General features: G+C 47.5%; 1 protein-coding gene across 1 annotated transcript; it reads right to left on the bottom strand.

The window, feature by feature from the left end:
* Nucleotides 1-7,277: 7,277 nt before the first annotated feature.
* Nucleotides 7,278-23,005, bottom strand: FRMD8 (FERM domain containing 8). The gene is made up of 11 exons (XM_079956885.1): nucleotides 22,869-23,005; nucleotides 21,984-22,065; nucleotides 20,362-20,529; nucleotides 18,574-18,675; nucleotides 18,001-18,059; nucleotides 17,065-17,231; nucleotides 14,398-14,622; nucleotides 13,644-13,767; nucleotides 12,415-12,558; nucleotides 10,894-11,098; nucleotides 7,278-9,124 (listed from the first exon to the last, which is right to left on the bottom strand). Exons 2-11 carry the CDS (start codon nucleotides 22,063-22,065, stop codon nucleotides 9,006-9,008), a joined length of 1,395 nt encoding a protein of 464 aa, XP_079813011.1. The 5' UTR covers nucleotides 22,869-23,005; the 3' UTR covers nucleotides 7,278-9,005.
* Between the last annotated feature and the right edge of the window lie 144 nt (nucleotides 23,006-23,149).

Here is a 23,149-nt window from a genome sequence, read left to right as displayed (position 1 = left end):
TTGGAAAAGAGAGAAAACCAGCAGCAAGAACCCACTCTCTAGCACCTCAACTTAATCTCCCACTAACAAATGCAAAAAATAAAAAATAAAAATTAGAAGAGATTGATAGCAAACGGGCCGAGGAGAAATAATCAAAGGCAATATAAAGGAAGAAAAATACTGTAAAATAAAACCCTTTTCTACCACTCAGACTAAGGAGGCAGGGCTCAAAATGCAGGCATACTTTTCAGTAATGCTGCCTGCACAGGCTGTTTGCAAAGGGACTAAGGAGGGTGACATCTAGTGATTGGATTGCATTGCTGTTTCAAGAAGGCAGCAGCCCAAGGCTGAGGGACTGTGATTGTCAACAGGCGTGACAAAGAGGTCAATGCAAGAGGAGGAGGAACAGGACACTTCTCAATCTCATGCCAAAGGAGGAAGAGGAAGGCACTTCCAGCAGCGAAGTGCTTGAAAGATGAGTCACTGTGCCTAAAATGGTTCCTCCTCTTCCTCAAGAGGTAAACTTGCTCTTGCGGCAGTGAGTCAGATGCCTGCCCAGGGACAGGAAGAGAGCCTGTTTTGTTAGATGACACAGGCAATCCAAGTTTACCAACATATCTTTACTTTGAGGAGGAAGAATTCATATTTTCAATCTTGCAGATAGCCATGTTTAAGGCAGTGGTGGCCAGCCTTTTGGGGATTCAAGGCCACACTCCCTTTGGAGAAAGAGGCAGAGGGTCTGATGGGTGGGGGGCAAAGCAAAAAGCGTATGAGACTCCCCTTTTCTCTGTCTCCTGCCCCTTCATTCATCACCCCTTCATCCAGCACCCTTTCATATTATCTCTCTCATGCAGACATGCGCATTCACACAAACACCTATCCTCTCTCCCCTTCAGCTACTATTGATTTATTTCCTCTTTCCCTCTCTGGGCCAAATGAAATAAAGCAGCTGGTCACATGGGGTGCTCCAGACTGCAGGCTGCCCGTCTGTGGTAGAAGGGGTATTTTTGTTCAGTTCATTACATTTATAATCCCACCTTCCCTCCATAAAGCTGAAGATGGCATACATAGCGCTCTCCCCTCACAAAAACCTTGTGAGGTAGGTTAGACTCAGAGACTGTGCCTGAGACAAGGTCACCCAGGGAACTTCATGGCTTAGGAGGGTTTTGAACCTTAGTCGCATGGGTCCTAGTCCAGCACTCTTAACCACTACACGACACTGACCACCTCCAGAGTAGCTGTGAGCCTTGTAATCTCAGCAGCAATATATGCAACAATTATTATCAGTATTAATTCCACCTTAATCCCGATCTTGCTCTCAGGGAGTTCAAGGCAGTGTACATGGTTCTATGAGCAGAGCTACAATTCCCAGAGTTCCCTGGGAAGGAGGATTGAATGTTAAAACACTCTGGGAATTGCAGTTCTGTGAGCGAATTAGGGGCCTCCTAACAACTCTCAGCACCCTGAACAAACCGCACTACCCAGGATTATTTGGGAGGGGGGAAGCATGCTTTTTAAAAAGTGGTATGACACTGCTTTAAACATATAGTGTGGACTAGCTTGGCCCACCAAGCCCTACCCTGTTGGCACACCCCATAGTGGGGATATTTTTATCCCAATTTCTGGATTACAAATTGCATTTGTATATATGCTTCTAGAATAGTGGCTTTTACTGTTAAGTTTTATGGAAAATGATTCATACAATAAATTAAGAGAAGAGAAAAAGCTCAGAGTAAGTATTGGGAGCAAGAGCCACTGCTGAGTTTTTCTTCCATTAAAATACAACTAAATGGCCATAAAACTAAATGTGTCTACCTTCATATAAATTAGCCAGTGCTTATTTGAGGCATGGGCCTGTGCTTGCAGGAAATGCCTCCTGGGGTGGGTATGGGGGAGAGGAACAGCTTGGGATCTGACATCTGCTTCCTCTCCCCATAAGCCAGGAGGTCACATGTGGAGAGGTGAGGCTGTGGGCCATCATTAGCAGAGAGGCAGAGTGTCCAAATGAGGCACTTCCCACTGAGGCATCCTTGTGAGAGTGTCGTCAGGGAGGTAATGGAGGGCTGTCCGCTCTTGTCATCCTGATGATTCAGCACAGCAGTGTCTGCAGGAAGACAGTAGCAGAGCATCATCCCTCCCCACGCAAAGACTATTTGCTGCAGCCAAGTGAGCTAATAGCAGCCAACGACACCAACCTCAGAAGGCAAGCAGGAAGGAAACCAAGTTGTGAGGAGATGCAAAGTTTACAAAATAAAACACAATGCAACTTGCGATTTGGCTCTTTCCTCTTGTGTGCTTGTTTTAGTTAGCTAGCTAGACAGGAATATAACCAAAACAAAACATGTATGTATGTAACAAATGAACATCAGTGTATTTAACAGACAAAAGCAGGTGTTTGCATTTTGCCAATTAATGTCTCTTCAAGCATTTCAGTGTCTTTAATGAGATGTAGAGTTGGAGGGTATCTTCAGGCAAGCAAATCTCTTTATAAGTTCCAATGCGTTTGGGTGGCTTTCTCATCCAGTCTTCACGGCACATAAAGGAAATGAATAGATGCCAAAAACATATAAAAAGATGGTGGATTATTGTTTCTGGCCACTTTTACTTGGCAGGTTAGTTTTTCAGCTAAGCCACTGACCGCACTTCAACATACCAGGAGTTGATTGACAATCTTGTGACTGTTCACCAGTGCCTGGAATTTTCCATTTGTGTTGCCACTAACAATAACAAAACCAATTACCGGTATTTATGACATATCTGGCTATTCACCCCTCAATAATGCTAATGAAAGGGATTACTCAATTGTTATATTACATATTTTTCCTATTTCCTTGAAAGGTGTTCTTGTTTCTTAAAGGTATGAAAGCATTGGCTTATGGAGGAAGAAAAGGGGCAGGCAGTTTTCCAACCAAAGGGGCTTAACTCTTTGCACCACCAACTCCTCCATGCAAACTGGCAACCTCCTCTTACAAACTTGAGCAGAGGAGACCAGGGCCAGGAGCATCCACAGTGTACCTGCCTCACCAGTGAAGAACCTCTGTATTTGATAAGGTGCTATTTAATAAGGTGTTCTTTGGCCAGTGAAACATGTGGGCAGCTGCTGACTGAGTCCCTAATTCGTAGAATGGCAGGAATCGAAACCAAGAGGGATGTTCCTACATTCTTCCCTTTCACCCACTTTCTCTTCCCCCTGAAGGGCTCCTGTGCTTTTAACAGGAGGAAGTTGCACGGGTGCAGCCTTCAACATTCCTTAATCCCCATGCTAGGAAAAGCTTCACCTGCTGACTTTATGGCTGTCACACAGCTGTCAAGAGCAATAATAGATGATGACGTGGTAAATGATAAATAGTTTCTGCAATGCTAAGAGCTCCCATTGCAGATCAACAGTGGCTGAAACTCAAGTCTGACAGTAATTTTTAGAAGCGCCCAGTAAGATGTGGAAGGGAATATTTCGGTATTTTTTCCACACAAACGGTGTATATTGTACACCCTGAACCTTCATAAGGGCAGAGCTATTACACAATTGGCACAATTCTCTCCCACAGCATTTGGGTGAAGTCAGACATAGCATGAAACAATTTGCTATTTTAATAGCGTACAAGTAGCTCCTGGCCCAGTCATTTTATTATTATCAGAAGCAGAGTTATTGCAAGACCTTTGAAGGTTGACCTTTTAGACACAAATAGTACTTTTGCCAAGGGGAAAGGCTGTGGCTCAGTGGGAGAGCATTGGCTTTGCATGCAGAAGGCCTCAAGTTCAAACCCTGGCATCTGCAGGTAGGACTGGAAGAGAACCCTGTCTGAAATCCTGGAGAGCTGCTGCCAGTCAGTGTAGGTAATACTTAGCTAGATGAACCAATGGTCTGACTAACTTCCTGTGTTCGTATTGGTGAAAACCACAGCACTGCCCACTCACTCCCAATCCATGGCTTATGCGAAATGATTCTGCCAACTCTTCTTTTCTCACCCACCTCCTGGGCCATTTCTTCTCTATAGCTCAATGAATCTCAGACACCCAAATAGAACAAGAAGATTCTGAGACATACAGGGATGTCACAAGTGCATTTATGATTCATGAAGTAGGCCATGGGCTAAATATACCCCACACAGTTTATTTATGTCTTGAAAGCATTTATTAGCCAGCTGTCAGCAAAAGATTTCAAGGTGGTGTACAAAGGTGTTAACAAAATAACTTGCAGCATAAAAATAGAATGTGAAAACCAACAAGCAAGAATATGGTGAATTAAAGAGTCAGGCTAAAAACATAACCCTAAAATGTCTGGGCAGATAGGAAGGTGCTTCTTTGGGGTGGGGCAAAGCTGGGGTGCCACCCCAGGAAATGCCTATTCATTAAACATACTTCTGCTAAAGAGGGTATTTGGAGAAGGGACTCTACAGAACGTCTAAAAAGACACAGGCAAGCTGATATTGGGAATAGGGCCCCCTCAGGTATTTGGATCCCAAGCCTTTCAAAGTAAGCACCAGCATTTTAAGTTGTTTTCGGAAAGCTATCCAAGCCTACTGGAGTTGTTAAATATAACAGCAACCCATTTGAGACCAGAGCTCTGTTTTTTCTATTGGGAGATTCTCACTTGCTACTGCAGCAACTGCCCTCGATTTACTGACAGTGTTCTATGGGGTTACATCTTAGCAGTCTGAAAAATATATTTTATGTTTGATGACACAGTGCTATATGAAATCCCCACACTGCTTTAAGAAGTAGCTCCCATAACCATCCGGATTATAACCAACATTCAAATATACCTTGAGCACCACTATGTTTGATTCACTTTAAAAAGTCCCCTAAAATCAGGAATGAAAAAAACTTATTCAGTCAATGTTCCACTTTTAATTTTAATTATCGTAGAAATAAATAAAGATTGAGAAAAATGTTATTTTTAAAAAGAAGACAGAATATTTATATACAGTATAAATAACAAGATAACAAGTAGATTTTTGCTGTGGAAAAGATTTTCGCTTAGAATGGTTAATGCCATAAAATATACTCTATGGTGCAGGTGCCACCATTTATTGGCTGATCAGGGCAGTGTACTAGGCTCCTCCCTTTCGTCCTCACAACAATCCTGTGAGGTAGGTTGGGGGGGGCAGAGAGAGAGAGAGACTGGTCCAGCATCACCGAAAGAGCTGCAATTGTTGGGGTGTGGGTTTGAGCTCATAGCAACTCTGTGAGGTAGGCAAGGCTGAGAGTGTTTGGGCCAAAGTTCTCATAAGAATGTAAGCACATGAGAAAAGCCTGCTGGACCAGACCAATGGCCCACCTAGTCCAACATCCTCTTTTCACAGTGGCCAACCAGATGCCTCTTCTGGGAAACCCGCAAGCAGAATTCCAGCGCAAGATTCCCTCCCCGCTCCTGCAGTTTCCAGCAGCTGGTCTTCAGAAGCATCACTGTCACCAACCGTGGAGGCAGAGCTCCAGGGCTGAGTGGAGATTTGAGCCTGTTTCTCCCTCTAAAATCGCTGCATTGCTCATTTCTCCAGAATGTGTCCTGTGCACACTGCAGCCTTTACGAGAATTCTTGCCAAACATAATGCAGTTGTCATTTGTCCGTCAGATCTCTCCTGCTAACCAACACACACACAGACACACCCCTGCCTCTGTGCAAGGTCAGCATCTGAGCTCTGCATTGCAAACACAGCGGGGTGTGGCGAGGGGGCTGAGCAAAGGCCAGCCGGAGATTTCCCACCACCTCTTCCCAAGCAGCAGACCAGCAGGGCAAACAACACCCAAAGCCAGTAATGAACTCCTGCGCTGATTAGGAATTCTTTCAAAGGTGCCAAAGTGTATCTAATAATAACAAAAACAGATTTCTTAGACGGGGTGAACTAATCAGAGCTCTTTCCCCCTAATTTTATACTCCCCCATCATTTTATACCTAGAATCATAGAGTTGAGACTCCAGGGGTCATATAATCCAACTCCCTGCGATGCAGGAATCTCAACTAACACATCCATGACAGGTGGCTATCCAACCTTTTTGCAATCAGTTGTATTTGGAAAAAACCAATAAAATATGTTTAATGTACACTGGTACCTCAGGTTAAGTACTTAATTCATTCCAGAGGTCCGTTCTTAACCTGAAACTGTTCTTAACCTGAGGTACCACTTTAGCTAATGGGGCCTCCCGCTGCCGCTGTGCCGCCGGAGCACGATCTCTGTTCTCATCCTGAAGCAAAGTTCTTAACCCGAGGTACTATTTCTGGGTTAGTGGAGTCTGTAACCTGAAGCATATGTAACCTGAGGTACCACTGTAATAATAATTGTAGTTAATAATAATAATGCTGTTGCTGAGGATATTAGTGGTTAGGATGCCAGACTAGGAGCTGGGAGAGACTAAGGTTCAAATCCTTACTCAGCTATGAAGCTCACTTGGGCCAGTCTAACCTACATCGCAGGGTTACGGTTGCGGGAATTAAATGAGGAGGGAGAACAATGTGTGCCACCTTGAGTTCCTTGGGAGACAACTGTAAGCGTAAGAAACTGTGGTGGAGCAGAAGAGGGAAAAGTCTTCGTTCAAATCCCTTCACCCTCATCAGGGATGCCTGTGCTCAAATGCACACACACAAGACAGAGACTTGCGCCTCACCCCCTGTTCAGTTGCCCCCCACTTCCTCTGGCCTCAGCATTAGGAAAATGGTTACGAAAATGAAATACAAGGAGCTGCCTAGGTTTAAAGTAGGCCTGGCACTAAATGCTTAAATATAAACCTTTGCTCAAATGCCAGGCAGACGACATGAGCCCCATGTAGGGTAAGAGAGGAGAAGGCAAGAAAAATGTGGGGACCTTGAGAATAGCATGGGCTGGAGAGTTATTTTAGAGGGCGTATAACTTCTAGGAAGAACATGGAGGATAGGAATGTGCAGCTGTTGGGAATGCGGAGCAGTGGCGGCCCCTGGCGGGGTTGGAACATGAGCAGTAAATTATACAAATGGCATTCCTGGCCAAGTGTTTGGGAGCATTCTGAGCACGCCCAGTAGGAGCAACTGAAGCCTCGCTTCTGCCCTCTCTTGGAGTAGTTTTCCTCCCCTCCCCACCCCACCATGTGGACAAGGGAGAAGCAGATTATTTAGCGGATGAGAGGCTTGCAGAATCATGCAGAGTTTGTTGTCACATGTGGATGCTTGAAACACATAGAGAAAAAGGCCAGAGCATCTTTTATTGTGATATGTTTGATGCAAGCACTGCAACACGGCAGTTTTAGCATGCTCAGCCTATCCCCTGATACTTTGGACATGCTCAGAATAATAAAAAAGTGATGTTTTAAAACAATGCAGCGCATACTCAGATCCACCATCTTTATTGCAACAAACAAATGATCCTTTATACAAAGTTAGTGAGTTAACACACACTGAAAATAAAGATTAGTGTAAAACACGTTGCATAGTATTTCTTTGGAAGTTAAAAAAAGGCACTTTCCCCAAACTTTGTTTGCAAGATGAGGTTTCTCCTACCGTGCTTTCTGTGGCTAGGTCAATGCCCAGGTCCCTACGAGCAAGTTACAAAGAGCAGCGGTGGCCTTAGAGGCACAGCACGGAGAGAGATGCTGGCAGAGGGGGGAGCAATCACAGGACAGGACAGGACACAGCTGCAAAGACATCCCTCATGGATGCTCTGCAGGCTTAGGGAGAAGGAAAATGGTGAGGAGATCTGTGCAACACCAGCTCCCATCAGCACTGACCACTGGCTCAACATCTGCAGGGCCACAAGTTTCCCAGTCCCTGAACTGGCAAAGCTAGGGCTTTTCTAGATGTGATGACATCCACCCTCTGCCCACCACAAAAACGTTCTTTGGGTTCAAAGTTGCTTGAAACAGTTCAACATAGTTTTTTTCTCCCAAGTGCAGAAGTGAATGTACAACCTCAAACGGGGTACGTATGTTTAAAGTTAATAGATGCACTAAACACCACTCATTTCTTGCCCAATTCTGGGAGGCTTCCAGAAGTATCGATGGGGTATGTGTACACACATCAGGATCCAGCTGTGCCCTATCTGCAAACGCAACTGCGCCTTTCCAAACACCCAAATATAAAATGGAAAGATGGCACATTTCTCCCCTAGAGTTCACATCTCTCAGAGCACACCTTTGTTTTGAATATTCCCAGCCTGCTAAGGTAAAATGCTTAATAACATTCCCTGTTACAATTCTGGAGTGAAATTAAATTTTCTGCAAAAGGCAAAAAGAAATAAAATGTGTGGAGCCCTTCTGTTGCATAAATCCTTCCTTGCTGCAGTACCAACATGTGGCTATGTTCAGGCTACTTCAAGGGAATTGGAACCTAATTTTTTTTTTTTGGGGGGGGGAAAGGGCATTTACGATGAATGCAGAAGTTGTTCAGAATGCCCTTCAGAATGCCAACATTGGGGGCTGTAGCTGGGTGCGGGGAGGTGCAACTAGGACAGAGCTCACCCACCAGAGCTGCATCTCAGGCAGACAAACTCTTCTGCAAATAAACATGCTCTGACTTGCATCTGAAATGGTGTCTCCCAGCTCTGCTTCCTTCAAATGTTTTCCCCCTATAGCTCCCCAGTCGCCAGGTTCTCTGTAAGGAACAGGAGAAATGAAGTGGGGCTTGAAGTAAATGAATGAAGCAAGTATCTGGTCTGCAAAAAGAGAGTTTCTGAAGATGCAACTGCTGGAATAAGAGGCAAATCAATGCAAGCAAACATCTAATGCAAGATTAGAGCTCAGCTTTCCCTCTGACTATGGTCCCCAATGTTCTTCCCCTTGCCTTGCCCTGAACCTCATATGCTCAGCAGAACCAGATTTGGAGAGAAAGCAGAGCTGGAGGCAGGACTCAGCTATCAAAGGACAAACAACTGCTGGATCCCCTGCTGCACACTGAGAACAAACTCAGAAATGGGGAGAAAAGTTACTTGAGATGTATTGGTGTGTGTGTGGGATTTTGGAGGGGGGAGGGTTTGGCTCCAATCCCAGAAGGTGGTTAGAATGCCGGCAGCTCAGCTGCCCCCAAGTCGATTGGTCCCAATAATGCCACCCGTTGAAGGCAGTCAGCCCTGCTCCAGGTTCTCTGCCCCCCGGACAGCTGAGTAGGAGGTGGGAGCGTTGGACAACTGGCGGCCAAAGAATGAGGTAGTCCGGCGGGGTTTCACCCTCTTGATTTCTTTCCCTGAGGAGAGAAGCAGAAACTGTTCAACAGCAGCAAGGCAGTGCAGTCTGGGTCCAGCAGTGCAGAGATACCCCTATCCCTTTAGTCTAGCATCACATTTTCCTCAAGCAGAGCAGTGAGGTGACAACCCTCTTCAGTGTTCCTTATTCCAAGGACTCAGCAATCCGAGGTAGACTGTCCCTATGCTTGGAGGCTCCGTTTCTCTGGTACGGCCAACAGTCATCAAATCAGGGGTTTACTCTGACAATTGAATAGATCAGGGGTGGGGAACTGGTACACCTAGCCCAGCACCCTGACCCTGGAAAGCCCAAGAAGCAGGACATGAGTCCAACAGGGCCCCCCCTCCTGCTCTTTGCAATTCTAAGCCACTGGCACCTAGAGGTGGGGGGGGGGGCTTCTGGTCCTGGAGGCTGTCTACAGCTCCATAAATTTGCCTCATCCCCGTTTAAAGCCATCCAAGTTGGTGAGCTGTCGCTACTTCTTGTGGGAGTGAGTTCCATAGTTTAACAATGCACTTTGGTTTTTATTTTATTTATTTCCATGCCATATTGCGTTACAAACCATGAACTTTGTGTATAAGTGCTGGGTCCCTGGGTAGAGGCAAAGTCTCCTACCCCTCCCTTACTTTTCACAGTACTCTAATAGAATGAGAAAGAAGAAGAAAAACCCTCTCTAGTCACCTCTTCCATATCATGCATGGTTTTAAACACCTCTTATCATGTTCCCACCTGACTTTTTTTCTAAGCTAAAGAGCCCCAAGCGCTGTCCACCTGAGACCCTGTGGTGTAGTGCCTAGTCTGTCAAACTAGGACCTGGGAGTCCAGAGCTCAAATCTCCACTTGGCCATACAGCTTACAGGGTGTCCCTGCCTCTCTCAGTTTAGCCTACCTTACTGGGTTGTGGTGGGGATTAGAGAAGGGGAGAACCCTCTGTGCCACCTTGAGCTTCTTGCAGACTAAGGTGGGATATAAATGCAACAAAAGAAAATTGCAACGGCAGCTGCTCCAGCTGTTCAATCAATTTTGTTGCCCCTTTCCCCCTCAGTTCTTTGTGACAAGGCAACCAGAACTCCACACAGAGCTCCAAAAGGGTGACAACAGAGGCTTGTGTGTAAGCATTGTCATATTTGCCGGTTTCGTTTTTCCGATCCTTTTCATAACGCTGTTGTCGGTTTCCAACTCCCAGCACCCCCAGTCAGTGGGGCAATCGGTGAGGGATGCTGGAAGCTGTGGTTCTGCAACATCTGCCCCCTGAGATATATTTGTCAGACGCCTGGGTAGGGGGCTTTTTGGGGGAGTCAAAAGACGGCATCAAAATAACGTAGTACAGTTGTACCTTGGAAGTCGAATGGAATCCATTCCAGAAGTCTATTCGACTTCCAAAACCAAACTATGGCTTCTGATTGGCTGCAGGAAGCTCCTGCAGCCAATCAGAAGTCGCGGAAGCCCCGTCGGACATTCGGGTTCCAAAAGAACGTTCGCAAACAGGAACAATCACTTCCAGGTTTGTGGCGTTCGTGAGCCAAATTGTCTGAGTTCCAGGGCGTTCGACAACCAAGGTATGTCTGTACCTGGAAGGCCACAGGCGCTGTCTGCAGCTGTTTCCCACAGTGGTCAACTGCAATCTACCTCTGCGAAGCCAAAAGACCTCACAAAAAATAACTTAACATCCCCGCACCCCTAGCATAGGCTGCATTGCCTCCCACCCTATCAACCACACAAACTTCCGCAACTGGCACCCACCCCAGCTCCCCGCTTTTGCCAACTTACCATCCTCAACATAGTCTATGGTCGAAAGATGCTGGATACGGCTGCAGAGGACGCTGTTCTGCCGCTGGAGCTTGGGGTGCCGCCTGTCAGTTGGGGGGCTCTGGGACGCAGAGGAGGAGGATGCGGCGCTGGGGTCCAGAGTTCCCCCCTCGGCAGCCGTGTTCAGCTCAATGCAATACTCTATCAGGCCGCTCATAAGTTCAGCCTGGAGGGAAGGAAGGAGCATCTAACTGCAGCGGTTAAGAGTGCTGGGCTAGGGCCTGGGAGACCTGAGTTCAAATTCCCACTTGGTCATTATTGTTAGCATTGAATTATATAGTGCCATCAACGTGCATGGCTCTGCGTACAATTAAAACAAGAAGTCCTACCCGCAAAGCTCACATGAAGCTCACTAGATGACTTTGGGCCAGTCACTATTTGAAGTTCGTAATATTACATACCGTATTTTTTGCCCTATAACACGCACTTGATCATAACACGCACGTAGTTTTTAGAGGAGGAAAATCCGTAGGCATGCCACCCGTAGGAATTCCCTCCATAACACGCACAGACATTTCCCCTTACTTTCTAGGAGGGAAAAAGTGAGTGTTATGGTGCAAAAAAATACGGTAATTATTTCTATTTCCTCTTGGCTTGATCTTCCTCGCAGGGTTGCTGTGAGGAAGACAAGCTGGGGGCTATGCCACCTTGAACTCCTTGGAGGAAAGGCAGAATAAAAAGTAAAAAAGGTAAAGGTAAAGGGACCCCTGACCATTAGGTCCAGTCGTGACAGATTCTGGGGTTGCAGCGCTCATCTCGCCTTAATTGGCTGAGGGAGCCGGCGTACAGCTTCCAGGTCATGTGGTCAGCATGACTGAGCCGCTTCTGGCGAACCACAGCAGCGCATGGAAACACCGGTTACCTTCCCGCTGGAGTGGTACCTATTTATCTACTTGCACTTTGACGTGCTTTCGAACTGCTAGGTTGGCAGAAGCAGGGACTGAACAACGGGAGCTCACGGGGATTCGAACCGCCGACCTTCTGGTCGGCATGTCCTAGGCTCTGTGGTTTAACCCACAGCACCACCAAATACATTTAAAAACACAGCTGCTTTTCTTATGACAGTCTTGGGGCACCTTATATTCTTACAAGCTGGGCCTCAAGACGAGGCATCTCTTAGCCCGGAAGAGATGGGCTGAGTTCTCCATGCAAAGTGAGAATTGTTTCTGTGTCCAGACATTTTGTGGAAGATCATTGCCGAACAGCCAGCATGTCATTTATTTTGTTTCGTTGTGTTAAATGCTAAGAAGATTTTTTAAAGTGCTGCTCTTCCAAATAAGGGTTTGGTGCTTGCCAGTTATTTATGCATGCATGAGCACAGCAATGCTTCTGAATACCAGCGGCTGGGAAGCACAGGAGGGGAGAGGGCTCTTGTGTTCGAATCACGCCTGCAGGTTTCCCAGAAGAGGCATCTGATTGGCCACTGTGAGAAGAGGATGTGAGCCACTGGCCTGGACCTGCAGGCCCTTCTTAGGTTCTTACCTGCTTGGAGTAGACCTTCAGGAGTTTGTTGACGGGCGTGCCCTCGTTCTCCCCATCAAACTCCAGCCAAAGGATGTGCTCTTCCTCGTTGGGGAAAGTGTGGTCCCAGGACAGCTCCTGGAAGGCCAGGCCAAGCAAGATGTGCTGCCGGGAAACAGGGGGTGGGAGTACGGAAAAGACGGTTAGTGTGCAAGGGGTGCAAGAATGTGTGTGTGTGTGTCTCCCCTGTGGAACACCCTCCCTTCAGATGTCAAGTAGATAAAGAATTACACAACTTTTAGAAGACACCTGAAGGCAGCCCTGTATTGGGAGGTTTTTTAATGCTTGATGTTTTCATTATCTTTTTAGACATGCTATAAGGCACCCAGAGTGCTTGGGGAAACCCAGCCAGATAGGTGGGGTATAAATAATAAAAATAGTATTAATTAGTATTATTATTGGCTCATAAGCACATGCTGCCCCAAGACTAGGCACCTGGACTTTTTCGGAACTGGAAAAAGACCCCCCCAACATACCGCTTATTGAAAAGGTATTTCTTTAAACTGAAAGTATCTAAAGTATTTTATTTTCTTATACAAATATTGAGGCACCTCACATCTGCTCAGTGATACCAGCACATGCAAACTTCTGGCTCCTTTAAGATTTTGCAGAATCTTTTATTTCAATGGCAATGGAATTCAGAGGATGGAGAATACTTAAAAAACCCCAAAACAACCTCAAGTCTTCTGTTTTTTGTAAAGGAACTTTTGTATGAGTTAATACTATATGATTCCTTTGGGAAGAAGTGCTGGACCTTTGTGCTTTTGACCTTCCAGGCTGTGATGCTTCATGGTTTAGATCTCCAAATTTTTGCTTTATTTCTTTTCATTTGCCCTCCCCCTTTTTTTGGTTAATAAATAAATAAGAAAAGAAAGGGAAGGGAAGGGCCCCAAGACACCACTTCTTCCTCTGCCGACAAGTCCCTCACCCCTTCTCCATATTGCAAATTCTGCAAAACAGCCCAGGTCACGAGGCAGGAAGGGACTCTGAGGCCTGGAGAGCTGCAGAGGGCTTAGCTCACAAAGTCAGCCCAGGTCCTGAGAGAAAGAGCGCAGGCCCCAGTGAGAGGAGGGCTGGCTCACCCCTAGAATCACAGAATTGTAAAGTTCACAGAATCATAGAGCTGGAAGAGACCCCCTCAAGGGTCATCTAGCCTAACCTACTGCAATGCAGGAATCTTTTGAGTTTACCTTCTCCTTGCTGTCGATGATGGAGACACCTTCCAGGCTGATGGCAACCACCACGGACTTGCGCCCTCCCCGATGTAGCAGGCCCTGGGCTGGCTTGTCAATTTCTCCATAGAAAAAGGCACACCTGGAAGGGAGGGGAAGAAACACAAGGAGAGAATTGCAAGTGGGGAATCTCAAGCGCAGACAGGAGGGCGTATGTGATAAGGTCCTGCTTGCTCAAGAACTTCTCACTGGGACATTTGGGTTACCCACTATGGGAACGGGATGCTAGACTAGACGGGCCTCCCTTGACCTGATCCAGCAGCCAGGCTCTTCTTATGCCCTCGTGGAACCTCCAGGTCCAAAGGCAGTCTATCTGGATTCATTGGTTCTTAGGGGTACAGCGATACCTCGGGATAAGAACTTAATTCGTTCTGGAGGTCCGTTCTTAACCTGAGGTACCACCTGGGGCCTCCCGCTGCCACCGCGCCGCGGCTACGCGATTTCTGTTCTCAACCTGAAGCAAAGTTCTTAACCCGAGGTACTATTTCTGGGTTAGCGGAGTCTGTAACCTGAAGCGTCTGTAACCCGAGGTACCACTGTATTTGGATGCTGTTCAGCAAGCAGAGAGCGCGCAGACAGCCCATGAACATGGCAGCCAGCAAGGCCAGGGAACCCTGACAGAAACCACCCTGTGGTTTGCCATGCTGGCATCCAGGCTGCCCATTCTGCATCCCCACTCCCATTCCCACAACCACCAAGCCACCAGACTCACCCGTAATGAGGCAGTTCGTGGCACTTCTGCAGGTAGGAGTGGTAAAGCTTGCGCAGGGCAGCCTGGTCCTCACAGGCCTCCTCCTCTTTAGGCAACTCCCGGAAAGCTCGCAGCATGCCCTGTTCGTCCACAGGCGAGTGGGCACTGCCTCGCTTCCACAGGGCTGAGAGGAGTCTGTGGCCTCTTCGGCAAAGGTGGGAAGGCAGGAAAGAGTCCAGCCTCTCTCTGAGGGGGGAGGAAAAAGCTCATTCAGCACAGGGTAAGGTACAGCTCCCTCTGCCCCCCACAGCTCTGTGGGGTGCAGGTTACAGCCCTACAGGGTTTTCCTCATGAGGGGCCACTCTAAACCAGTGGTTCTATAAACTCATTCCCAGTGCCCCCACCCCATATAATAATTAATTAATTAATTCTGACTGGCTCGCCCAAGCCACTCTAGGCTGATTCCAACACATATAAAAACATAACAAAACACCAAGCATTAAAACCCTTTATTATACAGGGCTGCCTATAAAAGCATTGTTCTCAATAGCAGTTTGCATGACCCACTAAGGAAGTTGTAGTCCACAGGGAATGGAGGGCACTTCACCAGCTAACCCTGTTCTAGGCTGCCAGGTCAACAAGGATGGTCCACATAGCTTCGCTATGAAATTACAAGCGAGCAGCTACTTCAAAAGGTGCTGGAGAAAGTCACATTTTCTTCAGACACACATGCTAAGATTTTTGGTCATGTTAGGTGACAGACAAAAAGAGGTTCCTGCCTCCCAAAGGATTTGTGTTTGAATCAGCCAACGGGGGACGCAATTCATTAGGCAATGAAAATGTCCCTTAAATGATGGGCCGGAGGCAAAAATTCTTGAGACACGTTTCTTTTGAATTAACAGCCTGTTCTGATCAAGAAATCACCAGCTTCTTAATTAGATTTTTACCCTTTTGGGACCTACAGAACAGAGTGAAAAAAACTGGAAAGGATCAGAGCAAGTCAGCAGAGGGGACTTCTAAGCAGACAACAGATCTTTTTAGACAAGTATAATTAGGGATTTTAATTAAAAATGGATTAAATTTTTAATTATGATTATTTTGTTCTCAATTGCACCTTGCGTAATGAAGATTATATAGTGGAATAGTTTCACCTGGAAGTTGTCAAGGCCACTAGGGCTAGCTCACTAAAGTTGATGACCGACCTCTTCTTCTCAGAAAAGTGTGACTGCATACACAACATACATTTAAGCCACATGACTCCCCCCAAAGAATCCTGGGAATTGTAGTTTGTCAAGCATGCTGAGAACTGAAGCTCTGAGGGGGGTAAACTACAGTTCCCATTCTTCTCCTCTTTTGGGGTGGGAGGGGGGAATGTGCATAAATGTGCTTTCAACATACGGTGTGCATGCAGTCTTTTGCGTGCTATTGGATCCTTAACTGGCCCCCTTTCACCTACTCCCAGCCCCCCAGCTTGATCTCCCTCCACTTGGGGACAGGGCGTGAGCTGTCTTCCTTCAACTTGCATTTGGTTCCATCTAACTCTAGGATTCCATTGCTGTGGTTGGAAAGTCTCCTCACACCTTTCCTCTTCCCTCCACACCAGCTCACTGGTGATTGCCACCTTCTCCTGAAGGAATGGGTTTCCCAAACCCAAAACTGACTGTGAAGGCAGTTTGAAACTGCACCAAAATCCCTATTTTTCCTTAGCTAAAATCCATTAACTTGAGCTCTGAGTCAATGTATAAACAGAAACCGGGCCGTGCTCAGAGCCCTCTCCTTTATCAGCTTGTGATGGCAGGGATGACCCTGACTGCACCAGTAGAACAGAAAAGACACATTTGTACCTTATCTTATGTGCTGACCACAAAAGACGCACAGACCTAAGTCCGGAACAAGGCCAAAGCGTGTTCTCGGAGATGACAACCTGTTCCTCCCCGATAAGAGTAGGAAGATCCTTTTATGGTCAGAAGTACAGGAAGGAATTCCCTTTTATGCTTAAGAATACCAGAGCAAGAACATATGTGATGTCAACCTGCGTACATAGGCTGACGTGGTTGGATTTATATGGGAAGGAGAGAGAGGGGGCCTGGAGGAAATATATACTGCATGAAACTTGTCATTTCTTTGGACTTGCTGTGGACTTGATCACACAAGTGCCTTCTGCTATCTGGAGAGCAGAATGAACTCTTTCTTTGAATCAACCTCGGTGTCATTTGACTTCCTCCTGTCCAGGAGCAACGCAGACCCAATCAGTGAACTCCAATAAGGCTACACTCCCTTTTCTCGCCAAACCATTTTTTTTGATTCTCCAAATTCTACTAGATCAGCCACAAATAAGACAAAATACTTTCCCCCCAAAATTGTTTTCCAATTCTTGATGTGCCCAAAGTTTCCTCTAGTTGCTGCTATGTTTTTTCTAGTTGTTCACATTCCATTCCTTACAAGTAACCTTCTATTACAATAGTTTTTTGTTGTTGTTTTAAAACTTATTATCCTTAACCATCAGCTATCCACTTGCCAATTCATGCACATACAACATTTTAGCATTTGCAAATATTACCACCTCCTTTTATATCTGGGCCATTTTTGATGCCTCAAGAGCTTTCAGAGCCCCTCTTATTTGCCTTCCCCAGCCCCACCTTGCACAGGCACCCCACAGATCTCAGCCCCACAGCTGTGTCCACTTACTTCAAGAAACTGGCTGTGTGCTGCTCCGGATCGTAGCGCCCCAAGTTCACCCGGCAAACCAAGGCTCCCAGCACCTCGCAGTCCGCCAGGTCACAAGGGTACCGCCCTTCCAGGATGTTGTACTTGGCTTCTTCGTACAAGAGCCGCAGGACATCTTCATCCTGGATCTTGGGACGAGGAGATGAGAAATGAGGATGGGCACACAGACAGCAAGCAGATTCAAAAAGCCAAACAGGGGAAGGGGCAGAGAATCTAAGGAGAGGCTGCTGGATCAGGCCCATCTGGTCCAATATCCTGTTCTCACAGTGGCCAAGCAAATGCCTCAAAGGGAAAATCCTCAAGGAGGACTCAAGAACACTGAGCAACACTCTACCCTCCTGGGGTTTCTGGCAACTGGTATTCAGTGTTGAGGATTCCATTCCACCTTTTTGCTGCAGACATGGGATTGTTGCGTGTCGCGTGTCTGTTTACATTCCAGCACAGACTGCTGACGTAAGCGGAACTTCCGCTCTGTGTAGCTGCTGTTTGTTCTCTCTCTCCGAGAAGACGGCAAGGAAAGACAACATGTTTCTTTGTCCTGATTTATGTTTAATAAATGCATAGCTTAGTATGTATCTACAGCCTCAAGCCTCTTCTGTTGCGCAGTATACACTGCTGAGCAAAGTGTGCTCAAGTCTGCAAGCTGATGTATGTCGGAGCAGAGGTCGATGAATCTTCGCAGTGGCAAGGCTGAAAGGGAGACGTTCCAGCTGGGGCCGAGCCAGCTGGCCTTTCAACCCCTAGATGCTAACATTCAGAAGCATTGCTGCTTCCAATTGTAGAGGCCATAACAGAGTCAACAGACCTCTCCTTCGTGAATCTGTCGTACTGTGCAATGGCACTACCTAGAGAGTAAAGAAAACTATGCAATTCGAGGATACCATTGGGAGAACTCACCTGGGCCTCCTTCCTCTTTGGGAAAAAGATGTTCCTTCGGAATTGCAGTGATGGCTCATCTGATGAGGAGAAAGAGAACCTCAGAACTGTCCTCCTGGATGAGGCCAGTGGCAACAGCAGCAACTCTCCCCCTCCCATGGTTTCCAGCAACCTGGGATTCAAAAGCACTGCTGCCTCCAGCCATAGAAGGCAGAGCATAATCCTGCCCTCCACAAATTTGTCTAATAGAAAGAAGCAGGGGACCAGTTGCAGCTCAAGAACTTGGCTATATGGGGCATGTCAAAAGCAAAACAGCCTCTCCTTCAGGCACCGATGCACAACCAGCAGTCCCAGAAAGCTGTGAGTCGCGAGAACCCTGCAGGCAGCCTCAGAAGGAACCCCATCCCACATCCCCAACAGCTCCATAACTACTGTGCAGATTGGTGCCGGCTTGCGCACTAGGCATCCCTCCCCCTCTAGAAAGGGAGGCTGCAACCAGCAGGCCCCCAAACTCTCTGCCCGGTTGCAGCAGAAGGGTAAGAGGAGGCCAGTAGCTTGGGGGGCCGGAGGAGGGAACTTTGCTCACATCCACACCTTCGAAGATCTCATCCTTGGAGCAGCTGGTGAAGCGAAAGAGGAGGTCCTGCCACTGGCGGCAGACCTTGTAGGGCTGGTGTTTGGGCTTCAGCTGCAGTTCTGCCAAGATGAGAGAGAGAGAGAGAAAGATGGCAGAGAGTGAGGGCTCTCAGCAGGCTCCTGACTTCTCCAGCCAAATGGAAGGCTAAAGGCTAAAGCATTAATTTCCAAAGCCCTGAACAACTTTGGTTCAGGGTGCCTCAGCGACTGCTTGGAGCCATCAATCTCAGCTCATTGAGATCATTTGCAAGCACAGCACTGGATCGCTCCCAGAGCTGGCAAAGCTCACTCGATAACAAGAGGAAACACAGTGTCATCAGCCCATTCCACATTCCATTACCCACATTTGGATAAAGTGTTTCATGCGCTTCCTATTTTGTCTCAGTGTGTTGGGCCCAATTCTATGGAACTCCCTGCCACTAGAAATCAAGCAGACACCTTCCCTGCTAAGTTTAAGACGCCTGGCTAAGAACATTCCAGCAAGCCTTTTGCACCGTATATGCTGCTCAGTTGTTTTCATCTCTTAATATGAGTTCTAAATTTTGAATGTGTTTTTATTTTGTAAACTATTTTGAGGCACCAATGCAGCTAGCTGTGACTCCTACACTGCAGGGAACTGCAGAAACTCAGCTATATAATCTAATCACCAAATGGTTACACCAATGGAATGTTTAGACGCCATTTCCCCCTTGGTGGAGCTTATGATGATGATGGATGGTTTTCTTTTCATTTCTATACCGCTTTATATTTTAAACAATGAATCTCAAAGCAGTTGCAACACATTAAAACATCAAATAACACAATCCAAAATAAAACAAATGCAAGCTCCAAGGAAAATATTTTAGATCCTTCTCTAAGTGACATTTGCTTTCCCAGTTGCCAGCCTGGCATCTACAGAGATCCATTTGCTCGCAATTGGACCCGCACCTGTTGCAAGAATGCGCCTGGTGCCTGGCTAATTTCTAACACTGGGGGTTGGACTGGATGACCCTTTGGGGTCCCTTCCAACTCTGCAATTCTATGATTCTAGGAACAGGAGGGCTATATTTTTTTAGAAAAATAATCAAACATGAGAAGAGCCCTTCTGCAGCTAGATCAGGCTGAAGGGGGCCTATCTAGTCCAGCATCCTGTTATCACAGTGGACAACCAGATGCCCCAATAGGGAGCCCCAAAGCAGGACCTGGAATTTGATTTGTATGGTGCTCATTACGCTAGCAACACATTTTACACAGCAATGCATCTGAAACAAGGGAAAGGGTGTGTGGGTTTTTGGAGGGAAGTTCCAAAGAAAAATATGCATCAATGGTTGCCACATCGCTGAAGTTAGGTCAGCAAGTTCATCACTTAAGTGGGCTTAGGCGGAGAGAATGGTAGATTGCTCAAAGCAACCTTGGGGGCTCCTGCCACAAGCAACTTTCAAACCTGGGAATTACTTGACTCACACCTTAGTCATCCACTCAGGTTGCTGCATGAGCTCTCAAAAGCAGATTTGCAGCTTACATCCCACAATCAGTTTGTGAAGTGCCAGAAATCAGCAGCTCCCCCCGGGGAAAGGCACTCTGCACATGCTCAGGTGCACCTTCTTCTGGGGTTAAGGAACATGAGAAGGTGAGTGCGAGAGGAAGGCACTATGCACATGCTCATGCACCCCTCACCGCTAGCTGGCATAACAACAGATTCTCCAGGGGTGCTAGGAGCAGTGACAGAGTTAAGGGCTCATTTAGAAAGGAGCCTCAGAGCCTTACCAAGAAACGGGGAGACCAGCCACAGAGAAAATAGCTCCAGGGCCCCCTCAGGCAACCTCAGGCTTTCCAAGACAATCCGATGGAGCTCGTGGGCCGTGATTGACGGCAGGTTGTCCACTGTTAGCCGGACCACCGTGTCATCGATCAGGTACACCAGGACGTCCAGGTCTGCGACAAGAGGAGGAGGATTGGGACACCAGCATATTTCTTGCAACTGAGCAGAGGTCACAGGAGATCCAGATTCCAGCTAAACTCCCACCCCGTTTTACGTGCAAATGACGCAGGGGCCCCCAAAACCAACAATCTCCTTCACTTTTCAGATGAAGGAACCAGACGCAGTCAGGTCTCAAAGCATTCTGTGCTGGCATCTAAACCAGACTGCTTTACCACACTTGGCCGCTTTGATTTGTCACATAATACCTGCTCTGTATTTGTTAACAGATATTTTAGTGTGGCAGCACCTGAACTTTGGAACTCCCTGCCAAATGACATCATTGTATTCTTTTCAGCACCCGCTGAGAAATTTTAAGTAAATGAGGAGAGCCTGCTGGATCAGGCCAAAGGGGGCCCATCTAGTACAGCATCCGCTTCTTACAGCGGCGAACCAGGTGCCCCAATGGGAAACCGGCAGGCAGGACTTGAGTGCAAGAGCCCCCCTCCCCAGCAACTGCTTTTCAGTAGCATTACTGTCTCCATTTTAATTTTTTTTAGGCAAACCTACCCAGGTATGTAGTAGCTTGACATGTAATGTTTTTAGCTTATTGCCAATTTTAATTATTATTTGAGTGTTTCAAATAGCTGTCTTTTAAAATGTCAGGTAATGCTAAATAATAATAAAAAAACAATATTGGCAAGAACTTGCCAATCATTTTTAATGATTTCCGTGCAATTTACACACATTTTAACTACCAAGCAAAACTAAATTATATTACTTTAACCAAAATATCTTTTGAATTCCCAAGTCAAAGTGTTGGTGCTGACCTTTAAAGCCCTAAACGGCTTCGGTCCAGTATACCTGAAGGAGCGTCTCCACCCCCATCATTCTGCCCAGACACTGAGGTCCAGTGCTGTGGGCCTTCTGGTGGTTCCCTTGCTGCGAGAAGCCAAGTTACAGGGAACCATGCAGAGGGCCTTCTTGGTAGTGGCACCTGCCCTGTGGAACGCCCTCCCACCAGATGTCAAAGAGAGAAACAACTACCAGACTTTTAGAAAAAATCTGAAGGCAGCCCTGTTTAGGGAAGCTTTTAATGTTTAATAGGTTATTGTATTTATAATCTGTTGGAAGCCGCCCAGAGTGGCTGGGGAGACCCAGCCAGATGGGCAGGGTATAAATAATAAATTATTATTATTATAAGTCATGTTACAACTTTTTAGGTCCCCTCATTTTTGGAATTTGAAAGCTGAAGAATTCGACATGCCCTACTCCCTACCACCCACAGAATGTGGCCTGTCAAGCAAAAGGCAGGACCTTGAAGATCTTGAGGGCTTATCCCATAACCACAAACCCCAACCCTGCTCAGGCCTGTTCCCTTCCAGCACCAGTATGAGGGTCGAGAACCCCCCTGAGGTGCCCACCCCCCCTTTCCAGGCCCTTTCTTCTGCCTCTCCCCCTTCTCACTCACTTCGGGGTCCTACGGAAGAGATGCTGCTCCTCTGGGAGTGGTCCTCCGTGCTTTGGGGTATGCCGAGCCGGTCCCCCTCCATCTGCAGAGACAAAGCAGGCGCACATCTGAAATGTGAGGAATTGGGTGCGGGTTCAAATCCCAGCTGCAGGATATACTTGAGGAGAGGCAGTTGATTTGTAGTGGGTTGAAGGTGCCATACACCATGTCTGGTAAACCAAGCAGCAAGTTTGCAGTTGCTATGCTACACTGACTGGCTTCCAGGGTTTCAGGCTGGGGACATTTCCAGCTCCACCTACTCACCTGTGCCTTATACTGGTCCATCTAGCTCAAAGCTGTTTGCACTGACAGGCAGCAGCGGCTCTCCAGCGTCTTTCAGGCTGGAATTGGCGCAGTTAAAAAGACACCCCCGACTGTGGATGCAGCGCAGGTTTTGATGTCCTGCGGCCCTGCTACCTGTGTAAGGGGGAGGTCAGAAGGCTGCACGTCTCCCCCGCCCCCCGTTTTTCTTGTGCTGCTGCTAAACACTTTCCCTCCTCTCCGTCCCCAGCCGCAATCGGAAGGAAGGGCTTTGCGCCCTTTCCCTTTGTTTCCCCACCCCATCCCGACCAACTTTCTCCCTCCTCCAGCAAGTGAGATTGCACTCCTCTCGGGGCAGGGTCCTAGGAAATTCCCCGCCCTGCTCCGCTGGACCCAGAGGGCGGAGGGGCGTGGCTAGGCGCTGCGCTACCCAGGTGAGCCGGGGAGGGGGTGCTGGAGCCTTGCCCAGGTGGGTGGGGGCCAAGTGAGATGGGGAGGGGGCGCACTCAGAGCAGAGGGGGGAGAGAAAGTCCCTAGGAGGTGGCAGCCGGGGCGGGGGAAGCGCGCTGCCTACCTGCCCCCTACCTGTGTCCTCCTTTTCCTTCCTGCTTTCGTTGCAAGGAGGAAAGTTCTGCAGTTCTAACAGGGGACCCACCCCCGTTGCGTCTGGCGTCACTCCTTCCGAGCTCGCCTATTGGCTGCTCCTGCCAGCCCAGGAATTTCACCGTGCGGGGAGGAGGAGAGGGAAACTGCGCACGCGCAAGAGCGCGCGGCGGGGTTTCCCCACCCCCAATTGTGGGGACGTCACGGCGGGAGGCTGGCTCGGGTGATTTGTGACGCGCTTGTAATCGGGGGATTACGGTAGG

The sequence above is a fragment of the Podarcis cretensis genome, assembly GCF_951804945.1.
Source record: "Podarcis cretensis genome assembly, chromosome: 16".
Lineage (NCBI taxonomy): Eukaryota > Metazoa > Chordata > Lepidosauria > Squamata > Lacertidae > Podarcis > Podarcis cretensis.
This window is presented reverse-complemented; position numbering and strand designations above follow the sequence as displayed.

Excerpts from the sequence above, each read along its gene's own strand:
- FRMD8 (XM_079956885.1), bottom strand. The coding sequence starts at position 22,065 with ATGGAGGGGGACCGGCTCGGCATACCCCAAAGCACGGAGGACCACTCC. Across the intron at positions 18,060-18,573 it reads CAAGGATGAGATCTTCGAAG|ATGAGCCATCACTGCAATTC; the intron begins GTGTGGATGTGA and ends TCTCCTCATCAG. Across the intron at positions 14,623-17,064 it reads CACACAGCCAGTTTCTTGAA|AGAGAGGCTGGACTCTTTCC; the intron begins GTAAGTGGACAC and ends CTCCCCCCTCAG.